At 37.1% G+C, this 26,007-nt stretch overlaps 1 protein-coding gene across 4 annotated transcripts; it reads left to right on the top strand.

The window, feature by feature from the left end:
• Positions 1–403: 403 nt before the first annotated feature.
• On the top strand, positions 404–25,844 carry IL18 (interleukin 18). Of its 4 annotated transcripts, none has more exons than XM_055548010.1 (6): positions 404–677; positions 16,959–17,045; positions 17,944–17,955; positions 22,019–22,153; positions 22,959–23,092; positions 25,595–25,844. In XM_055548010.1, the coding sequence occupies exons 2-6, from the start codon at positions 16,967–16,969 to the stop codon at positions 25,814–25,816; spliced, it is 582 nt and encodes a 193-aa protein (XP_055403985.1). In that variant the 5' UTR covers positions 404–677; positions 16,959–16,966; the 3' UTR covers positions 25,817–25,844. The 4 variants fall into 4 exon arrangements, with proteins under 4 accessions (XP_055403985.1, XP_055403986.1, XP_055403988.1 ...); XM_055548011.1 differs by having other exon boundaries at positions 405–677; positions 22,022–22,153; XM_055548013.1 differs by lacking the exon at positions 17,944–17,955 and having other exon boundaries at positions 406–677; positions 22,022–22,153.
• The last annotated feature ends 163 nt before the right edge of the window (positions 25,845–26,007 follow it).

The raw sequence follows: 26,007 nt of genomic DNA, 5'->3' as shown, positions 1-26,007 counted from the left end.
ATTTTCAAGGCTGTGATAGTAACACTCTGCTCTTTACCAGTTTCATTTTAGGTGGGGTGATTACATTACAGGACTTGAACCCTCCTAGGGATGATTATTCATGACCGTTGTTCACTTGCTAAGTCGTGTTCTGCTTCTGCCATCCCATGGTATTCAGCCCAGTTAGATGAGAAAATGTGCTAAAGCCTGAATAGAAAGTCTCAAAAGAGAAAAATTAATGTGAGAAAAATGCTTCTGATTGACCAAGGTTTTTTTTTTTTTTTTTAAGTGTTTGGGTGTACTTCGGAAAGAGGTACAAACTTTGAAGGGCCAGAACTGCAACAGAAGAAATTATTTCATTAACGTGATTTTATATTAAAAGAAATATCCTTATTCTGTGACACTTTGTTTCAGGTTTCACTGCCTTAGGAAAGAGGCCACGTTTGAAGGCGGGTCCTAGGCGTGCCAGAATAGTCTCCTCCCTCCACCTTCTTCCTCCTTTCTCTCGAGTGCTACGCCCCCTCCTTCCCAGACAGCAGTCGGATCCGGACCGGCAGACAGTTCTGCTCTCCAGTGCTTTCAGCGCTCCTGGCTGCCTGCTTCGGCTGCTGAAGGGGCTGCCGTCTTCTATAAGGAAAAGAAAGGGACCTCAAACCTTTCAGATCACGTTTCCTCTCCTAGGAAGCTATTGAGCACAGGTAAGAAATATCATTACTTGCTATTTAGAAACTCAAGCATGGAGATGAGAAGTAACTGATAAGATAGAAAAGCGATTGAGAGGAATTTAACTTCTCTCACATCACTTTGATGGGAGACTAGTTGGTAACAACATAAGGAACATAGCATAGTCAGAGGAAAATCTTTTTCTTTCTTTCAGCCACTCTTGGAGAGTATCACTTTAGAGGAAATGTTCTCAAACATCTTGATCCCATGACCTCTTTATACTCCTAAAGATTATTGAGGATCCTGAAGAATTTTTGTTTTTCTGGGCTATTTATTGTATTACTGTCATTTGCTATATTAGAAATTAAAACTGAGAAATGTAAAAAATAATGACCTATTTATTTGAAGATAACAATAGGCACATGACATGTTAGCATAATAACTAAATAACATTTTAAATTATGGATAACTACATAGTGCAAAAAAATCTCCTGTGAAGAGTGAAATTGTTTTCATTTTTACAAATCTCTTTAACATCTGGCCTAATAAAAAAACAGGTGTATTCTCATCTGCTTCTGTATTCAGTCTATGCAATATCACACAAAATGTAGCCCCTGGTAAACTCTATTGTGTACACTTATGAGAGTGAAAATTACAAATTACATCTTAGAATTATTATGAAAATTTCTTTGACCTCATGAACCCCCAAGAATCACTGCTTTAGAATATTAAAATAAATAAGCTTCTCTTTAAAAGGAGCCTCAAATCTGAATCAACTATTTTAAAAACAAACACAAAATTATTAATATGAAATCTTGATGGAATCTGCATCAGCACCCTTATGCTGTGCTATATTGGACCATAATATAGCATTCCCCAGGAGAATTTTATTTCACAGCAAGGAAAGGGCTGAGTAATATCTTCATTTGGAAGTATGAATAACAAAAATAGGACACTTAAATTCTTCTTTATGCCATCTGTGTATGTGTGTTAGTTCCTCAGTTGTGTCTGACTCTTTGCAACCCCATAGACTGTAGCCCACCAAACTCCTCTGTCCTTGGAATTCTCCAGGCAAGAATACTGGAGTGGGTTGCCATTCTCTTCTCCAGGGTATCTTCTCAACCCCAGGATTGAACCCTGGTCTCCTAAATTGCAGGCAGATTCTCTACCATCTGAGCTACCAGGAAGCCCATGCCTGCTGCTGCTGCTGCTGCTAAGTCACTTCAGTTGTGTCCGACTCTGTGTGACCCCATAGACATCAGCCCACCAGGCTGTCCTGCCCCTGGGATTCTCCAGGCAATAACACTGGAGTGGGTTGCTATTTCCTTCTCCAATGCATGAAAGTGAAGAAGTGAAAGTGAAGTCGCTCAGTCATGTCCGACTCTTAGCGACCCCATGGACTGCAGCCTACCAGGCTCCTCCGCCCATGGGATTTTCCAGGCAAGAGTACTGGAGTGGAGTACCATTGCCTTCTCCAAAGCCCATGCCTACATGTAGCTATCTCAGTCAGTTCAGTTCAGTCGCTCAGTCGTGTCCAACTCTTTGCAGCCCCATGAATTGCAGCACACCAGGCCTTCCTGTCCATCACCAACTCCCAGAGTTCACTCAAACTCATGTCCATCGAGTCGGTGATGCCATCCAGCCATCTCATCCTCTGTCGTCCCCTTCTCCTCCTGCTCCCAATCCCTCCCAGCATCAGAGTCTTTTCCAATGAGTCAACTCTTCGCATGAGGTGGCCAAAGTACTGGAGTTTCAGCTTTAGCATCATTCCTTCCGAAAGGAACACCCAGGACTGATCTCCTTTAGGATGGACTGGTTGGATCTCCTTGCAGTCCAAGGGACTCTCAAGAGTCTTCTCCAACACCGCAGTTCAAAAGCATCAATTCTTCGGTGCTCAGCTTTCTTCACAGTCCAACTCGATATTATGGACAAGCCAGATTTAAAAAGATATTTTGAAGGAAGATTTAATAGAATAGCTATCTCAAATTCTATTAAATCTTCCTTCAAAATATCTTTTTAAATCTGGCTTGTCCATAATATCCCTATGTAAATATTATGAATTCTTATATTAATTCATTCATGAATTCTTATCATAGTTTCATAGCCTGTCTCTAGTCTTTTTCGTCGTGTCATTGCCAGCTCAGTAATCTGCTTTCCTATTGCCTGTGAGATTAAATATGTTCTATGTGATTTTTCCAAGCCCTCTATAGTCTAACCCACCCTACCTTGTGTTCACTGAAGGACAGCAGAATTGTTCCACTACAGTCAAAAAAATAGCTCCATTCAGTCCACCTCTTACCACGTATGGTGTTAATTATCACCTAAATGCTCTTCCTTGTACTCCATCTCTTCAATCAAAGAATCAGGATTAAATTCAGTTCTCCTTTTCACACAAGGTCAATCCAGCAGTTCTATTTTGGCTTCTTGCTTTGAGTCTGTATTTAACAGTTGATTGTATACTGTATACCTTTTATCATTTAATATTTACCTAAATTTTTACCTGAGTCTTCTTCCACTCCCCACCTCTACCATGCCCACATACTTACATTCATTAAGATGGCAAAATCTTGAAGGACAAAATGACTTATAGAACTGAAGAGTTCTATTTTGACCTTGTTGCTGTCAAGGTGATTAACTACCTGATTTTAGGGAATTAGTTAGGTAACATGCTTCCTCATTGCATCCTGTACCTATTCCACAGAATTGGAATTCCACAGCAAAGGTAAACATAATCATTATTACTTTTCAATTTCAAGACATTTTGACTTTTAATCTGATAATATGTTTTAAAATTCCCATTGGCTTAATAAAGCTGGTTATATAATAAATATTCCATTGGTACGTATTGTTTTTGAATTATGAGGAAGTGGTTACTAGGGTGTTTGCCACATATTAATGGCTCTCTCTCTGCCACCTTAACTAGAATCTAGAATTATAGAATGCTGGAGCTGGGAGAAAAAAAAAAAAACTCAAATATTGACCATTCAACACTCTCTTGTCCAAATGAGGAAACTGAGGCCCTCAGAATTAAATGACTTACCCCAGAAAAGATTGGAACATATGTGGTTTAATCACCATTTATGATAGATGAATGATTTTCTACCATTCACTAGCCTCTGGCTAGTTTCCAAGGCTTGTATAACTAAAACTTTTTATTGATGCAAAGAATCAATTATCCCTGCATATTCCTGGAAGGATCTGTCTGGAGTAGTTTATAACTCTTTAAAAAGAAAAAGTTAATAATCTCGGAATCTTAGCCTGAAATATTCAAAGCATTTTTATCTGATGCGACTTATAATTTTTATAGATTAAAGAAAGCAAAGGAACATGGATGAGAAAGGAAAAGAGGAAAATTGAGGGCAGTGGGAGAGGAAGAAGAATACTTGTAATCTAGATGTTTTAAGATCTAACAAAAAAAAAAGTGCTAAGAAAATAAAGAATTCAAAATAAACACTTGCATGAAATAAAAGAGAAAGTAAAACTATTAATACTAGAGAAAAAAAGAAGAAGAATATTTGAGAAATTCTATTTTTAAAAATCTGTCTTCAGACCTCCCTATTCTTTCCCTTTCTTAGTGGCTTTAGGATGGAGTTTAAGTTTTTTTGTTTTACTTTTTTTTGGCTGTGTCAGGTCGTAGTTGCTTCGGACTCTGAAGCATGGGATCAGCAATTGTGGCCCGTGGATTTTGTTGCTATGCAGTCTGTGGGATCTTAGTTCTCTGACCAGGGGTCAAACCCATGTCCCCTGCATTGCAAGATGGATTCTTAACCACTGGACCACCAGGGAAGTCCCAGAGTTAAAGTTTTAAGATAGAAAAAAAATTTCTACCAGTCTCTTTACACAGTGTTGTCATGGCAACAAGGTTTATCATAGCAAACATTTATTTAACATTTTTTGAGCTCCTACTGTGTGATAAACTCTTTCCAGGTGTTGAAGATTCAAAACCCAAAAGGCATCTCATCATCTTAAATAAACTCAGATTGAAGATGGGTGGACCTATTTGTAATCAAAGTAATCTTAATTCAGGGTAATAAGAACTATTTTAGAAGCATGAACACAGGGAGGGAGTTTTGGGCATGATGAGAGAAGGATTAACTAAGTGTGGAGGAGTCAGTTTTCCTGGAGGAAATGTTTGAGCTGTGACTTAAAGGATAAACAGTGAAGAAGGGTTTGGCAGGCAAAATAGGGAGGGGAAATTTTGGCCTGATGGGAAATAACTGGCTGGACAGTGGAGTGAGGGAGAGTCTGAAAGGAAGAAAAGCAAGGAGAGGAAATGGAAATAGAAGATATGAGAAATGACAAAGGCTAGATTTAAAATAGTGCTGGTGGAGATGGAGAGGAGACACCAAATTCTAGGCACATTACTGAGTTATAATCTATGGTATTTTTGAGACAGGAGAAGTTTAAACAAAGGAATTGAGAAGAACTCCCAGGTTTCAGTTTCCTTGGGTAGGTCGTTTCGTGTCCAACTCTTTGCAACCTTATGGACTCCTCCCAGGCTCCTCTGTCCTTGGAATTTTCCAGGCAAGAATATTAGAGCAGGTTGCATTTCCAACTCCAGGGAATCTTCAACCCAGGGATTAAACCCACATCTCTGTGTCTCCTGATTGGTAGGCAGATTCTTTACCACTCTGCCACCTGGGAAGCCCAGGTTTCAGTTTGGGACAGGTTATTTGGACATACTTGAGAAGGTAATTCATTAGTACATCCTACAGTTGGGACTGTGGATCTGGAGCCAGAAATTGTAATTTGCAAGTTATATATCCCCCAGTAACTGCCACCCTCTCTCTTTATAGTTAAACTTCCTAAAAAAAACAGTTTATATTCAATGTCTCTACTTTTTTTTCATCCCATTCTGTTCTAGATCTTTGTCCACTTGCCTTCCCTTCCTCCACTTTCCCTAAACTGTTCTACTGATATCAAAAATTTCTAATTGCCAAATTCGATGAACAAATTTAAGCTTGTATCTAAATTAATGGACTCTGCAGCTTCTGACTCCAACCAGCTGCTTCTTGTTGAAGTTCCTTTGTTTTTTGACTTCTGTGATACTTATCTCTTAGATTTGCAAAACTGGTTTAATAATTTTCTACTCAAGCCTGTCTTTCATTCTGTTTTCTTAATGAGGTAATCACTCAACAGTTTGCCCAGAAACTTTGAAGTCATCCTCAGTTCCTCCTTTTTCCATTTGAGCTGCAACTAATCAGCTAAAAAATGCTGTTTAATCTCTCTTGAATCATGCCTGCAGCCACTGCCTTAGTTTGTAGCCTCATCAACTCTTAACTTGTTCAAATAGTTTCTGCAGCTGTTTTCTGGCCTCTGTCCAAATTTTTTAATATCTCATCAAATCTATTTTCTATACTGGTGTCAGAGAGAGCCCTTTGAAACATAAATTTCACCATGTCTTTCTTCTACTGAAAATAAGTCAGTACTTTCAGAAAAAAAAGTTCAAGTTCTTTAGCCTACTCTCCTTTTCAAGCTTTTGGCAAACTTAACTACACTGCAAATTGCATTTATTTGAATTGAACTAGGTAGAATCAAACTAATTTAAAATAAAAATAATAATCTCACTTTATAGGCAAAATGAAATATGTGAACTCCAAATTAAATAGTTTGTTTAGAATGATAGTTTCAAAGCTGGTAGGCCAAGTGAGTTGTGAACTGCTAACTCTATTGCCACATAGAAGTGTCTCTTCTACCTGGTAAAAACATCTGCTTTCATGTTGGCATATTGTAAGTGAGGCTATTCTTTAAACATCTCAGAAACTCTTGAGACAAACAGGTTATTGTGGCATTATTTTTATTATAATTTTAGATATTTATTCATTCATTCAGCAAGCATTTATCAGATGTCTGCTACGCACCAGGTTCACAAAACTGAAGCTGATGATATTCCTACTCTTATGGAATTTACATTCTAGCAGGGGAAAAAATAATAAAAGATATATTTACAAACCATGTTAAAATATTTGAGGCCATATTTTTATGAAATTGTCTAGAAGATATAATTTTCTTTGGAAATCTCAGCCATTTATTTTCAATATCCCCACCCCTACTTTGCCTTGATACCTTTCATCAATGCACTTAGATATTCCAAAAGCTCATTCTTTCTCTTGTTTTTTTCTTTAATTGGAGGATAATTACTTTACAATGTTGTGTTGCTTTCTGCTATACAGCAACATGAATCAGCCATAAGTATATTTATATATATATATATCCCATCCCTCTTGAGCCTCCCTTCTGCCTACTCCCATCCCACCACTCTAGGTCATCACAGAGACCAGGCTAAGCTCCTTGTGTTATACAGCAACTTCCCACTATCTGTTTTACATATGGTAATGCATATATTTCAGTGATACTCTCTCAATTCTTGTCGTTTTTTTAATTTAAACAATGTTTATGGAGAATCATGTGGGTCTCTAAAAAATAAAATAAAAAGCATATATGTATGCTTATATATTATATATGAACTGAATCTAGATAAAACTGTTAAATAGCCACCAAATGGACAGTCAGTTCAAGATGGTGGCCTCACAAGATCTTGAACTCACCTCCTGCCACAGACAACAGATCTACAGTTACATATAAACCATTCCCTCTGAAAAAGACCTAAAAACTAGCTGAAATCTCCTCCACAAGAAAGGATAATAGAGCCACATCCAGATGGGTAGGAGATGGAGAAACATGGTTTCACCAAGAACCCCACTTATGGTGCAGCAACCCACAACAGAGACTGATAACATAAAGCAGAGCTATTCCCTGAGGAGCAAGAAGTCAGTGCCCCACATCAGGCCCCCCAGCCCTTGAGAACTACACCAAAAAGATAAGCCCCCAATACATCTGGCTTTGAAAATCAGTAGAGTTTATATCCGGGAGAACCACGGGGCTATAGGAAACAGATTCTGCTCTTAAAGGGCTTGTGTGCAGATTTATTTACTATAGGACCCATCATAAAAGTAGCAGTTTGAAAAGCACCCAGACCAAATGTGAAGGAAGAGTCATTTGCTAATCTTAAAACATCTGAGGAAGGTGCAGGAGCTTGTTAGTACTCTCTCCACCTGGATGAAGACGCTGGCACGTGCTGTTTTGACAATTTCCTTCTATCTTGCTAGTACTGGCACAGACAAGTGCCATCTTGGCACTCTCCCTATAACGTGCTAATACCACTGGGCACACTGCACCCCATATTTCTCTCCCGGCCCTGCCAAGGCCCAGCAGGTGTACACAGCCCACATGGGGGAATGCTCCTAGACCTCTTAATTTTGGTGGCTGGAGGGAATGCATTTCTAGGTCCCATGAATCTGAGACAATCAAATGGGGGTTCTGAGAAGACTACCACTCTCAGGGTGCTGCACAGACAGCAGACTGAAATATACCTCCAGTGTCCCTGTGAAAAGGGACTAACGACTTGTCCTGGAGCTTCAGGCTGAGGAGCACACTTCACGTTTATCTCATCTAAAAGCCATGGGGGAACCATCTCTGCACTCGTCTTTGGCTTTGCTGCAGTTCACTGGCACCTACAAGAAAGGATCTCACACACACTATGATAGCCCTGGTTTTTGCCAACTGTAGTAAAAAGGACTCCTTCAGATGGCCAGCTCTGGAGGCTAGCAGAATTTATCATTGCAGTCCCACAGGGCAATATATATTTACATACCTTAAAAACTGCTGCCTGGGAGTCTGGCTTCTAATCAGCCTGAAGCTAGGTGCTAACTGAGGTCTCTCACTCTGAAATACTCACAGGTCCCTCAACACTTGGGACCTATCAAGAATAAATCAGGTGGCATATACAACCACAAAGGTTGAGTGACTGCCAAGAACTAAGGCAAGGTTAAACAATAAGGTTCATCTTTACACAAGGTCATGTCTTTAAGGCTAGGAGAGAGAACTATTTTGCCTAATATATAAAAACAAATACAGAAAGTCAAGCAAAATGAGGAATGAGAAGAATATGTTCCAAAGGAATGGATATGATAAAACCCCAGAAGAAAATCTTAATGAAATGGAGATAAGTAATTTACCTGATAAAGATTTTAAAGTAATGGTCATAAAGATACTCATCAAACTCAGGAGAAGAATGGATGAACTCAGTAAGAACCTCAACAAACAGAATATAGATGAAAGTACCAAACAGAAGTCACAGACTGAAGAAGACAACAACTAAACTGAAAAATACACTGGAGGGACTCAACACCAGACTAGATGAAGCAAAGAAAGAATCTAGAATACAGGGCAGTGGAACTCAAACAGAGCAGCAAAATAGAAAACAAATTTTAAAAAGTGAAATTAAGGAACCAGTGGGACAAACATCAAGCCGAATTGCATTCACATTACTAGGTTCTCAAAAGGAGAAGAGAGAGAAAGGGGAGCAGAAAACTTATTTTAAAAAATAATAGCTGAAAACTTCCCTTACCTGGAGAATGAAACAGATGCCCAGATCCAGGAAATCCAGGGAGTTTCAAAAAAATAAAAATCCAAAGACACCAAGACACATTATAATTGAAATATCAAAAGTTAAAGAGAGAATCTTGAAAACAACAAAAGGAAAAGCAATTTATTACATACAAAAGAAGCCCCATAAGAATATCAGCAGATTTCTCAGCAGAAAGTTTGCAGGCCAGACAAGAGTAACATGATATATTCAAACTGGTGAAAGGAAGAAAATTCCAAACAAGAATACTCTACATGGAAAGTCTTATCATTCAAAACTGGAAAAAAATAAATAGCTTTTCAAACAAACAAAAGCTAAAGGGGTTCATCTCCACTAAACCAGTCTTACAAAAAATGTTAAAAGGACTTTCTTAAGCTGAAAAGAAAGTGCACTAATTAGGAACAAGAAACAGATGAAAGTAAAAATCTCATTATAGAGGTAAACATATAATAAAATTAGTGGATTAATCACTTACAAAGTTAGTATAAAGATTAAAAAACAAAAGTAATTTTTAAAACTACAAAATAACTAATTAAGGGATATAGAAAGTAAAAAATTTAAAGTGTGACATCAAAACATAAAATGTTTGGGGTGGAAATGAAAATGTAGAGTTTTATAATACATTCAAACTTCTTATAAACTTAAAATATATATTTTATATATAAGCTCTTTAGATATCACTCTCGTGGTAACCACCAGGCAAAAATCTATAGTAGATAAATACAAAAAAATGAGGAAGGGATCTAAGCATAACACTATAGAAAGTCATCAAACAACAGAGAAGAAATCAAATGACGAATCAAAAAGGAATGATAAAACAGGCAGACAGGCAGAAAACTATTAACAAATTGGCAATAAGTACATACCGATCAATAATTATCTTAAAAGTATGGGGACTAGGTGGGATAATTTGAGAGAATAGCATTGAAACATGTAATTACCATATGTAAAATAGATGACCAGTGCAAGTTTGATGCATGAAGCAGGGCACCCAAAGCCATTACTCTGGGACAACCCAGAGGGATAGGGTGGGGAGGGAGGTGGGAAGGCAGTTCAGGATGGGGGTACACATGTATATCCATGATCGATTAATGTTGATGTATGGCAAAAGCCATCACAGTATTGTAAAGTATTTATCCTCCAATTAAAATAAATAATTTTTTTTAAAGTAAGGGGCTAAATTCTCTAATCAAAAGACAGAGAGTAGCTGAATGGATAAAAATATACGAATCATCTATATGCTGCCTGCAAGACTCATTTCAAACTTAATGGATATATAGAGAACATTCCAGCTAAAAACAACAGAATACACCTTCTTAAGTGCACCCAAGTGCATGTGGAACATTCTCCACTATAGATCGTATGTTAGGCCACAAAATAAGTTTCATGAATTTAAGATCAAAATCATGTCAGGCATCTTTTCTCATCACAGTGGTTTGAAAATAGAAATCATCTATTAAAAAAATGGAAAAATCACAAATATATGGAGATTAAAAAACATTCTATGAACAACCAAAGGGTCAATGAACAAATCAAAAGAGAAATTTAAAAATTACCTTGAGACAAGTGAAAATGGAAAATTAACATGCCAAAACTTATGAGATACAGCCAAAGGAGTTCTAAGAGGGAAGCTTATAGTGATACAGGCCTACTTCAAGATACAAGAAAAATCTCAAATAAATGATCCTACTTTACAATTAAGGAACTTAAAAAAGAACAAATTAAGCCCAAAGTCAGCAGAAGGAATGAAATAATAAAAATCAGAGCAGAAGCAAGTGAAATACAAACTAAAAAGACAAAGTGCATGCATGTGCGCTCAGTCATGTCCTACTCTTTGCAACCCCATGGACTGTAGCCCACCAGGCTCCTCTGTCCATGGAGTTTTCCAGGCAAGAATACTGGAGTGGGTTGCCATTTCTTTCTCCAGAGGATCTTTCTGACCTAGGGATCGATCGAACCTGTGTCTCCTGCATCTCTTGCACTGGCAGGCTGGTTCTTCACCACTGTGGCACCTGGGAAGCCCAAAAGATAACAGAAAAGATCAATGAAACTATGATCTGGTTCTTTGAAAAGATAAACAAAATTGACAAACCTTAAGGAGACAAGAAAAAAAAGACAAAGAACTGAAACAAAAAAGATCATAAATGAAGGAGCAGAAATTACAACTGATACGAAGAAATACCAAGGATCGTGAAACACTTATGTAAACAATTATGCAGCAACTAACCAGACAAGCTAGAAGAAATGGATAATTTCTAGAAATACTCAGTTTTCGAAGACTGGACTGAATCAGCTATCAAAAAACTCCCAGCAAACAAAAGTCTAGGACGGAAATGTTCACTAATGAATTCTACCAAACATTCAAAGAAGATTGATATCAATCCTTTTGAAAGTGTTCCAAAAAAATAAAGAGAAGTGAGTGCTTCCAAACTCATTTTATAAGGCTACCATTACCTTGATACCAAAACCAGACCAGAAAAAAATTATGAACTAATATCCTTCATGGGTATAGATGCAAAAATTTTCAACAAAATATTAACAAACCAAATTCAACAATACATTAATAGGATCATATACCATTATCAAGTGGGATTTATTCCAGGGATGCAAGGATTGTTCAGGTCCACAAATCAATGTGATACACTAGATTAACAAAATAAAGGATAAAAATCTTTATGATCATCTCAATAAATGCAGTACAGTGTTTAACAAAATTCAATACCCTTTCACACACACACACAAAAAAAATCCTCAACAAAGTGAGTATAGAGAGATCTCACCTCAACATAATAAAGGCCATATTTAACAAGCCCACAGCTAACATCGTACTCAACAGCAAAAAGCTGAAAATTTTTTATTTAAGATCAGGAACAAGATATGTATACCCACTATTGCCAGTTTTATTCAACACAGTATGGGCCCTCCTCGCTAGGGTAATTCATCATGAAAAAGAAATGAAAGATGTCCAAGTTGGAAAGGAAGAAATAGAACTGTCACTCTTTGCAGAAAGCATGATTTTATACATAGAAAACCCTAAGACTCCACAAAAAAAAGTTAGAACTAATAAATGAATACAGTAAAATTGCAGAGTACAAAATCAGTATACAAACGTTGTTTTATTATAATAAATGGAAAGATATTCCATGCTCATGAATTGGAAGTATTAATATAATTTAAATGTCTGTATTAGCCAAAGCAATATACAGATTCAATGCAATCCCTATTAAAACTTCAATGGCATTTTTCACAGAAATAGAGCAATACATCCTAAAACTTGTATGGGACCACAAAAGATTTTGAATAACTGAAGCAATCTTGAGAAAGAAGAACAAAGCTGGAGGCATTATACTCCCTGATTTCAAATTTTTAATACATTGCAAGCTATAGTAATCAAAACAGTATGATATTAGCGCACACACACACACACAAAACAGGCACATAGATCAATGGAACAAGACAGAGAGCCCTGAAATAAACCCACACATGTATGACCAGGTAATCTATGAAAAAGCAGGCAAGAATATACAATGGAAAACAACAGTCTCTTCAATAAATTGTATTGGGAAAACCGGTACCATGTTCAAAAACTGGCCCGCTGTTTTACACTCTACAGAAAGATTAACTCAACGTGGACTAAAGACTTAAATGTAAGACCAGAAACCATGAAACTCCTAGAAAAACACATAAGCAGACATCTCCTTGACATCAGTCCAGCAATATATATATATATAGGCTCTGACTCCAAATTAATGAGACTATGTCAAACAAAAAAACCTTCTGCACAGTGAAGAAAACTATCAACAAAAGTAAAAGGCAACATTTGAAAGGGAGAACATATTTGCAAATCATATCCAATAAGGGATTAATAGAAGTCAAAGTGTATAAAGAACTCGTACAACCCAATAACAGCAAAAACAACAACAGAAACCTGACTTTAAAAATGGTCAGAGGATCTGAATAGACATTTTTCCAAACAAGACATACAAATGGCCAACAGATACATAAAAAGATGCTCAGTATCACTAATCATCAGAAAGATGACATATCATCTACATATCTTTCAAAATTATCAAAAGAATAAGAAATAGCAAGTGTTGGCAGAAATGTGCAGAAAAAGAAACTCTATGCATTCCTGGTGGAAATGTAAATTTCTGCAGACACTATGAAAAACAAAAAATTAAAAATAGAATTATCATATGATCTAGCAATTCTACTTCTGAGTATCTGATGAAAACAAAAACACTAATTCAAAGAGATATATTCAAAACTATGTTTCTTGCAGGATTATTCATAATAGGCAAGATATGGAAAATCCTAAAAGATAATGCTGCTAAAGTGCTACACTCAATATACCAGCAAATTTGGAAAACTCAGCAGTGACCACAGGACTGGAAAAGGTCAGTTTTCATTCCAATCCCAAAGAAAGGCAATGCCAAAGAATGTTCAAACTACCACACAATTGGACTCATCTCACATGCTAGCCAAGTAAAGCTCAAAATTCTCCAAGCCAGGCTTCAACAGTACATGAACCAGGAACTTCCAGAAATGTCCAAGCTGGATTTAGAAAAGGCAGAGGAAACAGAGATCAAACTGCCAGCATCCACTGGATCATAGACAAAGCAAGAGAATTTCAGAGAAAAATCTACTTCTGCTTCATTGACTATGCTAAAGCCATTGACTGTGTGGATCACAACAAACTGGAAAATTCTGAAAGAGATGGGAATACCAGACCACCTTACCTGCCTACTGAGAAATCCGTAAGCAGGTCAGGAAGCAACTGTTTGAACCGGACTTGGAACAATGAACTGTTTCCAAACTGGGGAAGGAGTACATCAAGGCTGTATATTGTCACCCTGCTTATTTAACTTATATGCAGAGTGCACCATGCAAAATGCAAAGCTGGATGAAGTACAAGCTGGAATCAAGATTGCCAGGAGAAATATCAATAACCTCAGATATGCAGATGACGCCACCATTATGGCACAAAGTGAAGAGGACCAATAGAGCCTCTTGATGAAAGTGAAAGAGGAGAATGAAAAATCTGGCTTAAAACTCAACATTCAGAAAACAAAGATCATGGCATCCAGTCCCATCACTTTGTGGCAAGTAGTTGGGGAAACAATGGAAACAGTGAGGACTTTATTTGGGGGGGCTCCAAAATCTCTCCAGATGATGACTGCAGCCATGAAATTCAAAGACACTTGCTCCTTGGAAGAAAAGCTTTGACCAACCTAGACAGCATATTAAAAGGCAGAGACATTACTTTGCTGACGAAGGTCCGTCTAGTCAAAGCTATGGTTTCTCCAGTAGTCATGTATGGATGTGAGAGTTGGACCATAGAGAAAGCTGAGTGCCGAAGAATGGATGCTTTTGAACTGTGGTGTTGGAGAAGACTCTTGAAAGTCTCTTGGACTGCAAGGAGATCCAACCAGTCAATCCTAAAGGAAATCAGTCCTGAATATTCATTGGAAGGACCGATCCTGAAGCTGAAGCTGAAGCTCCAATACTTTGGCCACCTGATGTGAAGAACTGACTCATTGAAAAAGACCCTGATGCTAGGAAACATTGAAGGCCGGAGGAGAAGGGGACGACAGAGGATGAGATGGTTCGATGGCATCACCGACTCAATGGACATGAGTTTGAGCAAGCTCCAGGAATTAGTGATGGACAAGGAAGCCTGGTGTGCTCCATGGGGTCTCAAAGTGTCGAATATGACTGAGTAACTGAACTGAACTGAACAGGAAACAACATAAGTATCCATCAATGGATGAATGGATAAAGAAGATGTGGTGTATATAATGGAATACTAGTCATTAAAATAATAAAATCTTGCAACAACATGAATGGACCTTGATAGTGTTATAGCATAACACTCATTTTTTTCACTTAGCAGTGAAATAAATCCAACAGAGAGATAAATACTATAATTTCACTTATATGTGAAATCAAAAAAAAAAAAAGAACAAATGAAACAAAATAAAGCTCATAGAGAACAGATTAGTGGTCGACAGAGGGGAGGGGGAAGGGGCAGGCAAAATGAATGAAGGGGATCAAGAGGTGCAAACTTCAAGTTATAAATAAGTTATAGGATGTAAAGTACAGCATGTGCACTATTGTCAATATTTTATTACAAATTTGAAAGTTACTAATTATCCTAGAAATTCTTATCATAAGAAAAAAAATTTGCTACTGTACAGTAACAGATTGTTACTAGATTTACTGTGGTAATCATTTCACAATGTGTACAAATTTTCCATAATAAAAAGTAACAAAAGTAGGCACCAGATAACAAATAGTTTATATTAGCTTAATATGAGTTATGCATTGGAGAAGGAAATGGCAACCCACTCCAGTGTCCTTGCCTGGAGAATCTCAGGGACGGAGGAGCCTGGTGGGCTGCCATCTACGGGGTCGCACAGAGTTGGACACAACTGAAGCGACTTAGCAGCAGCAGCAATATGAATTAAGTGTTTTCAACTGGGTTTTAATTTCCTCCTTCTTCTATATATGTTTGGCCTCTAGCAAACTGTGCTAGAAAAAATTTGAGTCACCTCTAAGTATAGGCGTATAAACCAATTGACAACTTTGTCCTAACCATCTTCCTTGGAGGACCAACCATAACTGTCCTCAGGGAGCCATGGACCTCTGAAGTCTAGAGTAGAATTTCTTAATCATTTCTGTGACATGGACCGTCCCATGGCCAGTCTGGTGAGTCTGTGGAGCCCTTTTAAGAATCATGTTTTTATATGCATGAAATTAAATACTTAGGGTTAGAAAGGAAATCCTTCATAATTAAAGAGTTACCAAAAAAAATTTAACAAATTTTAATAGGTTTATATGTGAACCTTTATTAACACATTAAATAACAAGATGTCACGTTGAAAATAATAACTTCCATATGTTTCAAAGTAGTAATGAGCCATATTTCAAGATCTCTGCAACAATTATAATACAGTAGAAAATATGTATGTCTATTAATGATAGTCACAGATACTGTGAGTAATACTGTGATATGTCTGCAGCATAATGGAAGGAAGCATTAAATTTCAGTTAGAAGTTGGTGAAAATATTTGTGTGGTTTTTTTCCCCCATCCAAGTTCACAGATTTCCCAGACTTAGAACCCTTGCTCCATAAACAAAGATCTGAAAGGATATACACCATTTTGGAGTGAGGTTGGGTGGGGTGGAACAGAGGAAAAGAGAAAAAAAATTCTTGGCATTTTCAAATTCTGTATTATTTGATTTTTTTTTAACAGAAAGTTTGTATTTATGTATTACTTGTGCTAAAAGCATAACATAGTCCAGTCCAGACTCCAGATCAAAAGCTCCTCTGGCTCAGAGAGGTAGCCATCAGATGCAGAGCCCTTCAACCTCCTTCTACCCCACCCCCACTCCCAGGCAGAAACACCATTTTTAGCATTGCCTCACCTTTAGCACTTTGACAGTGAAGTCACAGTCTTCAGTCTTTCACTCACAGAATCCCATTGGTTGTAAGGCAGAGATGGAACCAGTCCCTAGTTAAAGGACAGGATTAGATATGTTTCTGGCATCCTATGTTTATACTGATAATATATGTATATTTCCAACAAAATACTGGAATAGTAAATCAGTTCAATAATGGACTACTTATCCTCCTTTTATAACCCTGTTTAATGAGAATATACTTCCATTATCTAGATTTCAAATATCTAATGGTTTGCAAGAGAACATTTGAACACATGCATTCATAAACTGAAGACTCCTGGCATTTATTAAATGTCCAGAGTGTTCATCAGCATGCTGGACTTCTGAAATTGGAGGTAGAACAAGGCAGTAAGTGGTAAAAGATTCCTTTTGTGTAAAAGGAATAATCACTACCTATTAACAGATGACTGTTTGCTTTCATTAGGCATAAAGATGGCTGCAGAACAAGTAGAAGATTATTGCATCAGCTTTGTGGAAATGAAATTTATTAACAATACACTTTATTTTGTAGGTAAGTTCAAAACATATTTAAACCAAATACAGGATTTAAATACATGTATTCAACTAGAGTTTGAGCAAGCTCCAGGAGATGGTGAAGGACAGGGAAGCCTGGTATGCTGCAGTCCATGGGATCAGAAAGTCGGACACGACTGAGCAACTGAACAACAATTCAACTAGAAAAGATGTTATAGGCAAACTATTAAGTCACTTGTTTTTTGTTACCAGATTCCATTGTAATATGCACACTTCTCTGGAAAAAAATATTGGACCTCTAGAAATTAATCGTAGTGTGTCCAAGGTCCCAATACTTTGTCCTGCCACCTGTCCTGGCATTTAGTTCATAGTAGCCCACCCAGAAGGTGGCTGCAGGTGCATGTCATGAAAATCCCACAAAATCGGATACATTTGGGTAATACAATTTCCCAAAGCAAAACTGGCAAATCACATAAGAGATATGTATCTTAAATCTAGAGTTCTGTGAGTTATTTTATGTAAATACGTTTGACAAATAGAAACAGATTCTTACGATTATTCTTCCTTGGGCAGTTGGGGTTCACTTGAAAGCTTCATAGAAAGTTCTTTGGTGACTTTCCATCAAAGCAATAAATTTAAGATTAAAATCTATCACTTTATAAAATTTCTTTTTAGCTACAAATTTAAATTTATGAAACCTAGATTTAGGTTTTATACCTACCATACCCGAGAACATACCAAGTCTAATTAGCTTCATTTTATGGGACCTTTTGGATGATTATATATTTTTATGGAGGCCAGCAAAGGCCATCAGCAGTAAGACATGGGTTAAAGAATACAGAGGGGCAGAAAAGAGTAATAGAAGGGTTTGTGAGAGGACATTCTGAGTTGAAATATAGAATTAACATATTTTGTTTCTTTTTTTCCCCCTTTAGCTGAAAATGATGGTAAAGTATAACTTTATTTCTCTTTCTTTGCAAAATAAATAGCTACTTGAGTAAACATCCCACAGACACATCCATAATACCATTCTCAGCTGATAGAAACTGATACCAGTCTATTTGAGAAGCTAATATTCCCTCAAAGGAATGTGGACTCACTAGCACTGCCTCGGAATAAAGACGACTGTAAGGGATACAAAAAAGAATTTCCAACAAAATATGTTTCTCCCAGCTTAGGAAATTCTCAGCTATTAGAATCTCCAAAATGGACCTTGCCTGTTACACAGATCCTGAGATTAGCAGAAAGTCATGGGTTCTCTGGTATATATAGGAACAGGGTACTGAAGAATGAGAATTGTTGCCTAAAATCAGGAACATCTTCCTTCTTCAACCCTCCCCCTCAGAATGGTCTGGAAAGAAGCCTGGCAGGCTCCCAGGGTGCAGGCAATTCTGGAAGTAGTGGAGAAGGGGGAGGGTAAGCAAACAGACCAGTGAGGTTAAGTTAGTAAGTCTTCGTAAGAAGTGAATGTCCCCAACCCTTGTCCCTCTGGCATTCAGAGAGGTTCATACCCATATAAAGCCTATGATCTTCTAACAGACCCCCAAATTATTCAAGGTCACCAGTTTCTCATACTTTTCCTTAAAAATAGCACTTTCCCCATTCTTAATGTGATCCCTACTAGACCAAAAATAGAAAACAGGAACTTTTGAAAAATACTATTCCTTCAGGTTTCTTTCTCCAGATTTATTGAGATACAATTGTCATATAGCTCCTCATGTTTCTGAAAGATTGCTCTACACCTATTTACTTGATTCAGCAAATACTGGCATCTGTATCTCTGGTGCTATGTTAGGCACTCCGAGACAATGGTGAGCAAAACACAGTTCCAATGGGAGAAGCAGGCACATTAGGAAGGCAATTGGAATGTGGAGTGTTACAAAGGCCGGGGATGCTATGGGAGCACCTAGAAGGGCACCTAACTTAGTCTAGTTGATTCTGGGAGGGCATTTTGAAGGAGGGACAGAATTGAAAAGTCAATAGGGGTTAGCCAAGAGAAGGTATTCTGGGCAGAGAGATGAACACATGCAAATATCAAGATGCAAAAGAAAGTGTGGCATGTATAAGGACTTGAGTTATTCAGAATGGGAATAGAGTGGCAGTAGGAAAATAATAGAGAGGGATGAAAAATAGGATGCAGATCCATAAGTTTTTCTTATTCTGATATATGGAATCTCAACCTTATGTTTGGGTTTTGGGGATTCATTAAGCACAATATGTATGATGTAGGATACAGATTAGTTCTCTGTAACAAAGAGATCCCAAAATACAGTAACTGGATAAGATTAAAAAAAAAAAAAACTTCTTTTGAATATAAATCCAAGTAGGCAGCAGTTCAGTATTATTATGGCTGGATACATCCTGATGATATTGGAATCTAAACTTTTTCTTTTTCTCTTCCATCATCCCCTAGTTGTTGAACTCATCTACATACTTGAAAATCTTCATCACACTTTCCGAATCTATATCCCAGCTAGCAAGAAAGTGTTCAAAATAAGGGGAAGACAGGTCCACTCTTTTCAAAGAAAGGTCTATTTAGAAGTTGTAAACATTAAGTCCACTCATATTCCATTGACTCAAATTTAGTCATATGGCACAAACGGCAAGGGAAATATGGAAAATATAAACTTTATTCAAGGTGATCATGTCATTCATTAAAATTGAAAGATAACATGATCATATCTCTGAATGTTAACTTTAGTTAAGATTGAATTTTAATTCCTTCTAACTTCTATTCTGTAAAGAATTGCTGTGTGGACAATAAAAGGGGGCTGCCAATTAAGAGGCTATTATTGTAGTCCCTTTAAGAAATGATGGTGACATGAATTAAGGTAGGCACAGTGGGGTGCCATTGAAGAGCTGTGAATGGATTAAAAACAAACGTGGAAAAATCAGTAGGACACGGATTTTGAAAGGGATGGAAAGAAAGAAAAGATGATGCCTATGTTTTTTCACATAGGCAATTTGTACTATTCAGTGAAATAGGAAACACAGGAGGAAGAGCAAGGTGGAGAGGTTTGACAGGCAAAGAGGAAGACAGATGATAGATTTAGTGATGGTGAATGATGATCTTATCTGTATGACTTCCTAGTGGAGATGTCCAGTAGATTTTTGGACATGTGGTTCTAAACTCAGGATAAAAAATTTGGGCTGCACATGATGTGAGAGACATATAGAAATGTTATCTGGAGCTATAAGAGTAACAATGACAAATTGGAGGAAATGCGTAACATGAGAAAGTAAAAGTCATGGACTAAACTCTGAAAAATACCTATATTTAAAGGATTCAATAGAAAGAGAAGCTAATAAAGAATAGAGCAGAGTAGCCAAAGAGGAAGAAGAAAAACAGAGAATGACACAGAACCCCAGGAGAGCATTTCAAGATGGAGATAATAGGCACTGTGTTGAATTTTGCAGCCTTGAAAATCAAGAGCCAGAAAGCATCTATTATAATTTGCAACAGGGAGTTTGGTGATCTTGGTGAAAGCAGTTTGATGGAAAAATGGAGCCAGTGAGTAGAAGCTTGCAATAAGTAGAATTGTGAATGGAAAGTAAGGAAATGATACATACAATTCTTACCAGAAGCTCAGCTACTACAAGGAGGAAAGAAACAAGACAGGCTTTAGAGTGGGATTCTGTTGATGGAGGTGCTTTAAATCTCAAAATGAAAAGCTTTATGTTGTTCTCATTATAAAAATAATGTGTTTATAGTAAATAATTTAGGCAATGAAGATAAGAAAATTAAGAAAAATTAAAACATGAAAATAACCTCAAAATATTCGTTGCTATTATTTTGATATTTTATACATATATATTAATAAAATACCATACTTAAACTTCTTTTTCTAATATAATATACATAGACATCTTTCCATGGCAATTAATAATTATTTTATTATAATTATACTAAATTCATGATAATTCATATTAAGGAAATATCAAAATCTATTTAATCAATTCCCAACTGATGAACATTTAAGTTGTGTCCAGTTTGTTTTTATTATTAAAGTCATCCCATAGGGATGGTGGTCCAGTGGCTAAGCTCCACGCTTCCAGTGCAGGAGCCTGGGTTCAATCCCTGGCCAGGGAACTAGATCCCACATGCTGCAACTAAGAATTCCCACGACGAAGATCCTGCATGGCCAAATAAATAAAAATTTTTTTAAAAAGTCATCCCATAAACATTCTTGTAGAGAAATATTTACACGTTTGTCTGCTATTTCCTCAGGATAAAATCCAGGAAGTAAAATTGCTGAGTTGATGGAAGAGAGGGAATGATTGACTCATTGAAAGTACATGTTACACACAGATGAATTTAGCCTTAGATACCAGAAGAGGCCCCCTTTTCACATATCCCTTGGGACGAGAAGGGTAGAGGAAATAAGAGGTGATGCCCTAGTTAAGTTTGTAAGTGAAGTAGCAGGAAATCATTTGCTGAAAGTGAAAGCAGAGATGATGGTGTAGAGATCCTGAGGAGAATAAAGAAGGCTTGAAATTGCAGCTATGGCCTATAGAAGAAATGCTGAACCAGAAAAGAAGGTTCGTTATAGCACCAATTTGTACATTTGTATGACTGGTTACCAGCAGTGCATTCAGCAGCCAGGTTTAGAGTTCTGCAGTGGAAAGACAAATGAGTTTGGGATTTAAGACAGTGGCAAAAGGGTATAAATGATGAATCATGAGGTCCAGGCTGCATAGAGAAGGAAGGGAAGACAGGAAGAAAATCAAGAGTCAGGAAAACTAGACAAAGCGAAAGAAAAGTATTAAGGAGACTAAAAAGGTAGGAGATTGTGGTCAAAAGCAGGATATTTGAAGATTTAAAAAATAGAATGGTTCTAAGTGATAACATGGATCAAGGTGCCCCTGGAAGTCCATTTAAAAACACTGTACAATTTTACCTTAGCTTCTAATACAGAAAATTGTGATTGTTATTAAAAACTGGAATGTTTAGTATGCCTTTTTGTAAATTGGGGAAAAAAAATTTTTAATATGATTGCATGTGCATTTTAGAAGACCTGGAATCAGATCACTTTGGCAAGCTTGAACCTAAGCTCTCAATCATACGAAATTTGAACGACCAAGTTCTCTTCATTAACCAGGGAAATCAACCTGTCTTTGAGGATATGCCTGATTCTGACTGTTCAGGTATTTTTAATATACATTTGTAAATATGAAAATAACAAGCTACTTCTTCTTATTCCATTTAACTGCTTACATTTTCTGTGATAGACAGTAGCTTACATGAAAAGTCATAGTGGTGTAATTTCACTGACAAGAAACTTCATAGGGAATCCATATTTTTTAGTTGGCCTAAAAAAATGATGCAATAAAGACAGTGCTGTGGTCATGCTGTTTGAACCTATCCTTGGATCATCAATCCCTTCACTGTAATAGCATTAACTGTATGTGATCTCCATTGAGATGGATCCTTAATACCTGCTGGTGATAGCTGAACCTGCTGATAACATTTTCAAAACTAAACATTAAATATAAATATATAGCACTTCAAGTAAGTCTATCTTCCTTCAGAAATTTAGAGTGCCTTAGAAAATGTATAACTTTACTGTGCCTTCCAGGGTATGAATTTCAAATATGAGACTTTAGGCAGAGTTGGAAAAGTGAATGGTGCACTCTTGAAAAATGCTGAATTTTTATCTTCAGATAGAGCTTTAATATTCTATTTAGTGTTTGAAAGTTAAAGACAATCTTTTAAAATTCAGAATATTTCTAACACACTTAAAAAGCTTCTGTATTTGTATTATAATACATACTTAAATATGTTTTAAAGAGTGTATGAATCGCTGTATATAGTCTCCTGCTAAGTGGCTGAATCTCAGAGTATGGGATTGGAAATGGGCCTATTAAGGATTATCTTTTGACTAACTCCCCTAAATACTTATTTGCAAAAGTTCTTCTAACTAATGTTCTCATTTATTAATGTTTGTTTCAGATAATGCACCCCAGACCATATTTATCATATATATGTATAAGGACAGCCTCACTAGAGGTCTGGCCGTAACCATCTCTGTGCAGTGTAAGAAAATGTCTACTCTCTCCTGTGAGAACAAAATTGTTTCCTTTAAGGTAAGACTGAGCCTTAATTTGTTTTAGTCATATTTATGTGCAAAATTAGAAAGCCCGAATATCCCCAGTCTAACCTTTTGTCTGGACAAGAATAGCAAGAAGTAGAGAACCATTAAAATAGTTACTGAAAATTGTTAAACTCTTTAACCTACTGTAGTAACATCATAGTTTTTTGTAGTTTGCCATAGGGAAAGAGGGTCTTCAACACTTGTTTCCTAATCCAGGTCTTCTGAATAATCAACCTATAGATTAACAATAATACAGAATAATTTATGAATTATTTTATTTTAAGAACTGCATTTGATTTTCCAGAATAAGTCCTGCTACAAGGAATGAAGCTAATAGTTCTTCTGTAAACCCTCTACTGTGTAAACTATGATGATAATATTTTAACCCCTAATCATTTTGTTCCTGCTGATTAGCCTAAGTCTTGCTATAACCTTGCAACATAACATTCAGTTGATATATATTATTTTTAATGTTAATCTAAGTGAATAAAATTAATAGGATCAGTTGTAAAGCAATGGTATGATGTATCTCAAAGCCAGATATAAATTCTTTTGGGCCACTGCTTTTTTCTCTATTCTCCATCATCATTTTTCTCTATTTTTTCCATTAGTATTAGATAAACAACCAACTATAGATATGGGTTGACTCAGAAAACTTTCCTCCCAATGAGAGCAGCCAGGGAATGCTCACATATTGGCAGTATTTCAAAAGTGAATCTCATGTCATGAAGACTTTCTGAGTGGAAATTTGCCAATAAAGAACTACAATAAAGATCACCCAGTTCCCACTGAAAGTTAGAGTAAGACCTTCATAGACATGCAAAGGAGCAACTTGGAACAGAGGGAAAAGCCACATTAAAATATAATCCAAGTAAGATCAGTGCATCTGTAACAAATACAGCCTCCAAAAAAAAAAAAAAAAAAAAAAACCCTTAGCCATTCCCTTCCAAGCTCAGTTACTGTAATGTCTTTAGAAGCCTGGAGGTGGACAGGCAGGGTGGAGAGGATTCAGCATGTTGTTACTTAGCAACAAAATCAGAAGGGAAGGAGGGGGATGGCCAAGCTCAAGCCATGTGGGATAGAGAAAAACTAATTCAGCTGCGAGACAGAATCAGAAACTGGGAAAAGCCTGATCTATATGTAAAGTGGGGGCTTCCCATGGTCAAGAATCTGCCTGGAATGCAGGAGACCCAGGTTCAATCCCTGGGTTGGGAAGATCCCCTGGAGAAGGGAATGGCTACCCACTCCAGTATTCTTGCCTGGGAAATCCCATGGACAGAGGAGCCTGGTGGGCTACAGTTTATGGGATCACAAAGAGTCGGACATGACTGAGCAACTAACTCTTCACTTTCACATGTAAGTAGACTCTTACTGAGAGACTGGGGACAGTGTCAGGAAGATGAAATAATGCTTGGCAAATAGTAGAATGGGAGAACTAGTTTATAGTGTCATTAAATCAGATTCACACTTGTTGATAAAGGACAAAGGTCAAGAGTTATGGTTTTATAAATTCCAGTTGAGAAGTTTGGGGAGGAAATCCAGGTCCTTTCAGGCATCTAAGGAGGATACTGGGATGCTGTTTTGGGTTTGGAGGTCTCTTTGTCAGTCCTTGGTTAGGATCATGAAGATCTTTGCTACCAGAGGGTGAAAATAAAGTTCAAATATTCTACTGGTTCTGGGATTAACATGGAAAGAACCTGAAGAGGTCCTCACATTTTCTAGTCCATCCTGAAAAGTAAGCATGGTGCACTAAATGGGAAAAGTACAGGCAGTACTGTCAGTTAAGTGACCAGCAGGGTTATAGTTTCAAGGTATCTAGCCATTCTTTGGAAAACCCCATTCTGCCACTGAGACGTAGGAATCAGCATCTGACCTCCCAGGGCAGGGGCCAGCCAAGAGACAGACTACTCTCAGGACAGAAATTCAGGACTACTATGGAAATGAAATGCTTGGCAGGGAAGCACCAAAAGCTGCTGACCAAGACCTGGAACAAGTAACAGGTCTATTTATAGCCGGTTTCAGTTCTTGTCTCCACTGAAGGAAGCAGCTGAGGTTCCTGCTCCTTCCTGTCTCTCCCACAGTTGGTTCACAAACCGGAGCTACCCTAGGCTCATGGCTGAAGGTCATCAATGTCCACAGTTGTGAATGGTTGAAGAAGACAGGAACTGATATTAGCCTGAAAAGGCTGTGGTCTTGGCTGGAGCTCCACTTCATCTTGAGCAGATAATGGACTTCACTGAATGGGAAAGGAGAGAAGGAAATCATCTGATGGATATATTGGGAAAAACAGAGGCCTGGACCTAAATGTGCATTACGTAGTGGGGAAAGCCAAAGTGGTGGGAAAGCCAAGAAGAATGGAAGGTTAGAGATTCAGAGGGAGAGGAGATCAGTATTCCTACATTCAGAGATTTTTTTTTTCTTAATTCTTGAGAATATAAACTTCTTTAGTTCTGTGCAATATTTCAAAATAAACTGTACATTTTTTTCTTTATAGGAAATGAATCCTCCTGATAACATTGATAATGAAGGAAGTGACATCATATTCTTTCAAAGAAGTGTTCCAGGACATGATGATAAGATACAATTTGAGTCTTCATTGTACAAAGGGTACTTTCTAGCTTGTAAAAAAGAGAATGACCTTTTCAAACTCATTTTGAAAAAACAGGATGATAATGGAGATAAATCTGTAATGTTCACTGTTCAAAACCAGAACTAGATATTAAAATGACATAGTTTGAACTGTCTGAGCTGTCTGAGCTTTTACTTTTCAAAAAGATTATGAGTTTGAACGTGTAATTATAATGATAAAATGAATAATGATCTCAAAGATGTCACTGAAAAATTAATAATAAGCTTTTGAAAAATTAAATTGACTTCCTCTCATCCAGGCGAATAAAATATCTGTAT

Source organism: Bubalus kerabau, chromosome 15, assembly GCF_029407905.1.
Source record: "Bubalus kerabau isolate K-KA32 ecotype Philippines breed swamp buffalo chromosome 15, PCC_UOA_SB_1v2, whole genome shotgun sequence".
NCBI lineage: Eukaryota > Metazoa > Chordata > Mammalia > Artiodactyla > Bovidae > Bubalus > Bubalus kerabau.
The sequence above is the reverse complement of the archived record's forward strand: the minus strand, read 5'-3'. Positions and strand labels throughout refer to the sequence as shown.

What these genes read in the sequence shown, in the direction of transcription:
- IL18 (XM_055548010.1), top strand. Translation starts at nt 16,967, where the DNA reads ATGGCTGCAGAACAAGTAGAAGATTATTGCATCAGCTTTGTGGAAATG. An exon ending in GCCTGATTCTGACTGTTCAG is followed by an intron (nt 22,154 to 22,958) that starts GTATTTTTAATA and finishes TGTTTGTTTCAG; the next exon opens with ATAATGCACCCCAGACCATA. An exon ending in ACAAAATTGTTTCCTTTAAG is followed by an intron (nt 23,093 to 25,594) that starts GTAAGACTGAGC and finishes TTTTCTTTATAG; the next exon opens with GAAATGAATCCTCCTGATAA.